Genomic DNA, 7,493 nt, shown 5'->3' with positions numbered 1-7,493 from the left:
CTTTGGAGATGAGGTTGACGTCCAATTTAGACAAATACTTGGGAGTCCCTTTGTTGCATGATCCTACAAGAAAAGAAGATTTTTAGTTCATCATTGATAGAATAACATCTCGACTTAGTACTTGGAAAGCGCAAAATCTTGCTCTTGCAGGTAGGATCATTTTGGCCCAAACAACTTTAACAACTATCCCTATGTCATGCAAACAATGAAACTGCCATTGAGTGTGTGTGTGACATGATTGATCAAGTCTGCAGAAATTTCGTGTTGGACAGTAGTAGAGCTGGTAATAAGGTCCATTTGATTAGTTGGGAGAAACTATGTTTGCCAAAAAAATTCGACGGCTTGGGTTTCAGATCGGTCAAAATAATAAACAATGCTAATCTTATGAAATTAGCAAAGAACTTGGTGCAAAACAAGAATGCTCTTTGGGTCAAGGTAATTAGAAGAAAATATAAATGCAGGGAGAATACCATGCCCATCATCAAGAAGTTCTAATCCTGTTCGAATGCTTAGAAGGGTATCACTCAAGTATGGTCCAAATTTAAAAGGGATCTAGTATGGCAGATCAGTGATGGTGATAACACTCGATTTTGGAAAGATCATTGGATCTTGGAAGTGAATAAACTTGAAGACTTTGTTCAACAAGATATATCAGAGGATATGCTAAACGACATGGTCAATGAATATGCAACAAATGACAATTGGGATTTAAGCAATATTGAGAAAGTTTTAGGAGAAGATTGGATCCTATTTTCTCATCCTTGAAGACTTCAGAAGCAAACTTGGGGGATGATCAGGTAGCGTGGCTTCTTAATTCCAATGATAAATTTAGCATTAAGTCAGTGTGTTCTCTTTACTTAAATGCCCTTAAAGACTCTAGGACTGATTTATTTTTGAGAATTTAAAAAGTTAAATCTCCCAAAGACTGCACACCTTTCTTGGACTAGTTGCTAATAAAACCCTTTTGACAAATGAGGTTCGAGCTTGCAGATACATGACCCAAGAAGATATTTGCTCGTTGTGGTTCTTCTTCAAAGTATTTGCTCTACGTCCTTCGCGACTGTAGAGTCACAAAAAATACGTGAAAGAGCATGGATGCATCATTGAGTTTCGATACATTCTTTAATGAACCCGTCTTTCCCTATTTGTTAAAGAACTTATCATTTCAATCCTATTACCAAGACGTTCCTTGGTCCTTGGTGTTTTCTTGCACCCTGTGCTCTCTTTGGTATTGTCGTAACAAACATATTTTTGAGAGGGTCTATGTAGTAGATGAAGATAAGATCCACGATTTGGTGGTACACTTAGTTAAAGAGTATAACTCAACACATAAGAAGATAGCTCATATAACGAAAAGAGTTGGATGCTTTGTTGAAAAAACAAATATGTTAGATCCCTCAACCCCTTCTTTCATTAAGCTGGATTTCGATAGTTCTGTTAGAAAGGACAGTCAAGCGGCTTGCAATGGTATATTAAGAGACCATGAAAGTAAGTTTTTGGTTTATTACGATGTGAATCTAGGTAGCTGTACGATGACTCTAATAAAATTATGAGGTATTCTATTGGGTTTGAATTTGACCCTAAATCATAGATACATGAATATTTGCATAAAAGTTGACTCTAAAGTAGTAATAACTCTCTACCTTTAAAAAATCATTGAATTGCATTCCACAAAAATATTAGTTTTAGCTATTAAAAAATGTTAAAATAGACTAAATAATTGAAATATTCATCATGAATTTCGAAAAGCAAATGTTTGTGAAAATAAATTTATTTGGCAAGAACATGAACTTTTGCTAGAATGTTATTTTTTTCTATTTTTTCGTGTATTTTTTTAAAATTTTCATGTAGATTTTATTAAGACTGCTTTTCTAAACTAATTTTTATTTTTTTTGAACTTTATTTTTCATTGTCTATCAAAAGTTCAAAATACGATTTGAAATACATAAAAGATAATAATATACCATTTTCTCCTTTTGTCGTCAAAATTTTAAGGAAAAAATTCAAAAGATTCTATTCACACTCATCTTCGCTTGGATTAATTCATGAGAAAATACAAAAAAATAATTTTTAATTAATTAATATTAATTAAGTTTTTAGTTTAATTCTAAAAATTTTATTTTTTAAAAATTTAAAATTTAAAATTAAAATTAAAATTAAACGTTTACAATTTAAAATTTAAAATAAAATAATTTTAAAAAAATTAACTAATTTTTAAAAAAAATTCAATAAGATTACTCTTAATTCATATTTCGAAGTTATCCTTGGGATATATCAAACAATATTTGTCGCATTTCGCATGCATTGTGTGTGTGTCTCCCTTCTCTCTAGTGAGAAGAAACCTCCGCATCCAATCGCTGTAAGCCCTCTCTCTTTCTCAACAATTTCCTCTTGTTCTCACTTCTCCCTCTCTCATTTCTTGCGTTCTTTGTTTAATTAATCAGTGGCTAAATGAGTAAATAGCGTCCATTGAGCATTTCTTTGCCCTTTCTTGCATTAACAAAATACCTTTAATTTTTCCGATATGCCGCCGATCTTCCCTTCTCTCGCCGGATCTGTGTTCTGCTCTTTCTGTGCTGTCTGCTCAGCTGTTCCGCCGCCGTGCTCTGATTCCGTCCGTTGAGGTTTCATAGGAAATTAGGAATGTATTATGGGGTTTTTTGAAATAGTTTAAGTTGAGGCATGTTTCTTTGTTGACCTAGGGTTAGGATTTTTGTTGGCTTCATTATTTGAACCCTAGATAGCAACAATGCAAACTCCATGTTTGGATGGATCCGTTGCGAAGCGTTCGCTGAGAAAGAAGGCGAATTTGCGGAGCTATGACGAGAATTTGATGGATGAGATTTTTGAGAAGGAGTTAGGGAGTGGATTGAAGAAGAAAAGTAAGACCAAGGAGGCTTTGGAGAAAGAGACTGAAACCGAGGCTATGATTGCGTTTTCTCTAGGTTTCCCCATTGATGCTTTGCTTGAGGATGAGATTAGAGCCGGCGTTGTGAGACAGTTGGGTGGGAAAGAGCAAAATGATTATATTGTCATAAGGAATCATATACTAACTCTGTGGAGAAGTAATGTGAGGGTTTGGTTGACGAAAGGGCATATTCGAGAGACCGTGAGCAGTGAGTGTGAACATTTGATTAATTCTGCTTATGACTTTCTTCTGTACAATGGTTACATTAATTTTGGGGTTTCGCCTGCGTTTTCTGCTCAAATTCCGGAGGCAAATGAAGGGACCGTGATTGTCATTGGTGCTGGTCTTGCTGGATTGGCAGCTGCCCGGCAGCTATTGTCGTTTGGTTATAAGGTTGTGGTTTTGGAAGGCAGGAACCGTCCTGGTGGCAGGGTTTATACTCAAAAAATGGGGGCCGATGGGAAATTCGCTGCGATAGATCTTGGTGGGAGTGTTATTACTGGCATTCATGCTAACCCTTTGGGGGTTCTGGCTCGACAGCTTTCTATACCGCTTCATAAAGTTAGAGATAATTGCCCCTTGTACAAGCCAAACGGGGAACCGGTTGATAAGAAAATGGATGCAAGTGTTGAGTTCATATTCAATAGGTTACTTGACAAAGTTATGGAGCTGCGGAAAATTATGGGTGGGTTTGCGAGTGATACATCTCTTGGTTCAGTCTTGGAGACACTCAGGCTTTTGTATGCTGTGGCTCGAAGTCCTGATGAGAAGCAGTTGCTTGATTGGCACCTTGCGAATTTAGAATACGCAAATGCTGGATGTCTTTCGAATCTTTCAGCTGCGTATTGGGATCAGGACGATCCATATGAAATGGGTGGTGATCATTGCTTTCTTGCAGGAGGCAATTGGAGATTGATAAAAGCCTTATGTGAAGGAGTTCCTATTTTTTATGAAAAGATTGTCAGCACCATCAGATATGGAAATGACGGTATTGAGGTTATTGCAGGGGACCAAGTCTTCCAAGGAGATATCGTTTTGTGCACTTTGCCTCTTGGGGTTCTGAAAAAGAAGACTGTGAGCTTTGAACCCGAATTACCTCCCAGAAAGCTCGAAGCAATTGAGAGGTTGGGATTTGGGCTGCTGAACAAAGTAGCAATGGTTTTTCCTCATGTGTTCTGGGGTGAAGAACTGGACACATTCGGATGTCTCAATGAATGTAGCCATCAACGTGGTGAATTCTTCTTGTTTTACAGTTACCATACTGTTTCAGGAGGCCCAGCACTTCTTGCACTGGTGGCTGGTGAAGCTGCACAAAGCTTTGAATCCACAGATCCATCTGATTTGCTCAATCGGGTTTTGAACGTCTTAAGAGGTATTGATTTAGTTCATTGATTGTTTGTGAAAAATCAAATGCTAGTATATCATGTTATTTAATATACCAAATTTTGATATTTAATTTAATTTTATTTTGCTTTGCCTTTTTTGTTTCATTTACTAAATCATGGTATGGAATATTGTAATTCAAAAAAGGATCACATTTATTTATGTTGCCACGGTTTAGTCGGATTTTGTAGTCTTAGTCACAGCCTCTATTACATAATTATATATGAAATTTTCTTTACTGAACATGTTCGCTCCTTCCACATTCCCCTGTTTATAAATAGAAAAGAGTAATAAAATACTAATAAACAATAGTATAACTATGACTTGATAAATGAGTGCAATACTGGAATAGTCATGGAAACTTAACTGTTTAATTCAAGAAATCGGGTATGGAACTCCTGAAAACACAAGAAAAGAATCCAGTATTAATTCAATTATAAAATTTGTATATATCTGTTGAATGTGTTCTTAGCTTTATGTTTTGAATATATATGATGATGATGACGATGATTATAAAAGTAGGGATCACCTTATACTGGGTGTAAATTCTTGTTATACTTGTACTATCAAGTAACCTTTACAAATTATGAGTTTTATCAATCCAACTATTTATTTAATATCATGTTATATTCCTTTGCCTATTTTGCTTCATGTGGGGCATCTATTATGCAGGTATATATCAATCTAAAGGTATCACTGTGCCCAATCCGATACAGTCGATTTGCACACGATGGGGCAGCGATCCACTATCATGCGGTGCATATTCTCATGTTAGTGTGCAATCATCTGGTAGTGATTATGATATACTCGCTGAAAATGTGGGTAACCGACTGTTCTTTGCTGGTGAGGCCACAAGTAGGCAGTACCCAGCCACAATGCACGGTGCTTTCCTGAGTGGGTTGAGAGAAGCTTCACGCATTTACCAATCATGCCGTGTTCGGCAAAACTATCCTAGAAAGTACACAGTAAAGAACATCGGGCCGAACAATGATGTACTGTTAGATATATTCAAGAGGCCTGATTTGGAGTATGGTAAATTCGCTTTCATATTTGATCCTTCATCGGCAAGTCCGCAATCAATGGGGCTTATGCAAGTCACTTTCGGTGCTTCTGAGGAACATTACAAGGATCTGTTAAACAGCTATCCCTATCCCTTGAAGTTGCCGTTGCAGCTCTACGCAATCATGTCTCGTGAACAGGCACTCCAATTGCAACAAATTTCGGGAGGGGATGAAAGTAGACTGTCATATTTGACAAAAAGCCTCGGGTTGAAACTTATGGGATCAAATGCTTTATACAACGCAGGACACCCTCTTATAGCTAGCATAGCTAGCTCGCGAAAAGGCAGGTGGAGGAACCGTGCAACTTCGATTTTCGTGTAAGTAGATGTGGATAATGCTATAGATACCCTTCACAAAAGCATGGATTTTCTGCTTCTAGGGTTCACATTGTGTATGTAGGCAAATTAGATCACTAATTTTTCTGCTAGATAGATCTTGAAGATTTGACCCCCAGAGAAGATTTCAATCTCATTTGTTAGCTAGCTATCTGATCATAGGAAACTTAAAACCATAGGAACATTGAGTCATTTGAAATTTGAAGACAATAGACACTAGTAATCCATGGGATGGTTGAAGAATCAGCATGCAGAGAAAGGTACAACCGTACGAGACATCTTGTGTTCATATTAAACTTCACAGCGTCCCAAAGGATATGATTGTATTTTTAAGGTAGACCTGTTTGGTTTACCTATATTGTTTTTGTATCATAATTCTTTGTTTAGTTCTACGGGTATTCACCCATTCAATGGTAGTTAACACATTATCTATACAAGCTTGCTGCTAGGTGAAGTGGCGGCTTCTAAATCATCCCTGTATGAGGTATGGACCCGACATCGAGGTGCCAAACCTCTCCCATGGGTGTGTGTCTCCAATGAATTTGAGTACATATTAGAAGAAATTCGTACCAAATGTAGGAATGGTTTGTATATTTCTAACAAAAAAAAACCCAAGAAAGTGTGAATTATACTGGGTTTTTAGGTCACGAGTTTTAAACTTAGACTGAAAATCCATGACCTAAAATCTAAAATGTAGCATGTTAACTTGAGAACTTTAGACATTTTCTTATCTTTCTCAAGTAAGACCCAGATTGAATTTGAAAAATCTAAGAATTTTATATATTCTCTTAAATTTGATAAAACTTAGGTTAGATACTTTTACCATATAAAAAGCTTAGATATTCTTTCTATAAGCATTTTTAATACTGCATATCACTATTAGATCAATTTATAAAAAAAAAAAATTGAAGTACAAAGAATCATAATTTGTACCCAAGTTGAGAAGTTCAAAAACATGACAACTTAGTTTGGAAACCCTAATTGGTTATTAGATGTAGTTCTAAAATATCTCGAATGACAATGAATTATTCTTAAAATTACACGGATATGATTTAAATATGAATATACAATAATTTTTTAAATTGTAAATTATATTTCTTTCTGTCCATAAACAAGAACTTAAGGGATGAAGAGAACAATGAAGAAATTTTAGAGTTGATACATCTTTTTCTTTGTATATTTTCTTCAACTCTTCATCACTTCGTGACTTCATGAAGGTTCCAAAATCTTATTTAAATAGCGTTAGTAGCATTTAAGAATCGTTGGAAACTCTTTCCAGTTTACTGTCACATTTTTTCTTAAAAAAAGTACAAAGGATAAGTGTAATTTTTTTTTATTTATATCTGTTTTTTTCCTTTTTGGTAGATACGTACTGTAATTGCACTTTTTATTTTTATTATTGTAATTATGGTGGTGTTTTTAAATAATGTGGAGAGTTGGTGTTTTTTTTTTGTATGGATGATCACAAACCCTAAACCCTCAGATTTGTGGTTTTAATTTTTTTTTTTGTAAAATTTACAAATCTGACCCTCAGATTTGTGTTTTAACATTAAAAATTTTTTGAAACATGTAAATCGGACCCTCCGATTTTGGGTATTTTAATTTTTTTTTGTTTTTTTACTCAAAACTTACCCTCGGTTTTCTATCTCTATCCAAAACTGAGGCTCAGTTTTCTACCCCTACCCAAATCTGAGCCTCCGATTTGTAGTTTTTAATTTAAAAAAAATAATTATCTCCATATCCATAAAAAATACATCAACTCTCTATAACCATGCATAACACACCTCTCCAATCCATTACCAAAAA

General features: G+C 35.4%; 1 protein-coding gene across 2 annotated transcripts; it reads left to right on the top strand.

Annotated features, from left to right (window-relative positions):
• Positions 1–2,276: 2,276 nt before the first annotated feature.
• On the top strand, positions 2,277–6,370 carry LOC130944886 (lysine-specific histone demethylase 1 homolog 2). 2 transcript variants are annotated; one of them, XM_057873467.1, is made up of 3 exons: positions 2,277–2,359; positions 2,589–4,280; positions 4,964–6,370. In XM_057873467.1, exons 2-3 carry the CDS (start codon positions 2,750–2,752, stop codon positions 5,671–5,673), a joined length of 2,241 nt encoding a protein of 746 aa, XP_057729450.1. In that variant the 5' UTR covers positions 2,277–2,359; positions 2,589–2,749; the 3' UTR covers positions 5,674–6,370. The 2 variants fall into 2 exon arrangements, with proteins under 2 accessions (XP_057729450.1, XP_057729449.1); XM_057873466.1 differs by having other exon boundaries at positions 2,314–4,280.
• Positions 6,371–7,493: the final 1,123 nt, after the last annotated feature.

The sequence above is a fragment of the Arachis stenosperma genome, chromosome 8, assembly GCF_014773155.1.
Source record: "Arachis stenosperma cultivar V10309 chromosome 8, arast.V10309.gnm1.PFL2, whole genome shotgun sequence".
Classification (NCBI taxonomy): domain Eukaryota; kingdom Viridiplantae; phylum Streptophyta; class Magnoliopsida; order Fabales; family Fabaceae; genus Arachis; species Arachis stenosperma.
This window is presented reverse-complemented; position numbering and strand designations above follow the sequence as displayed.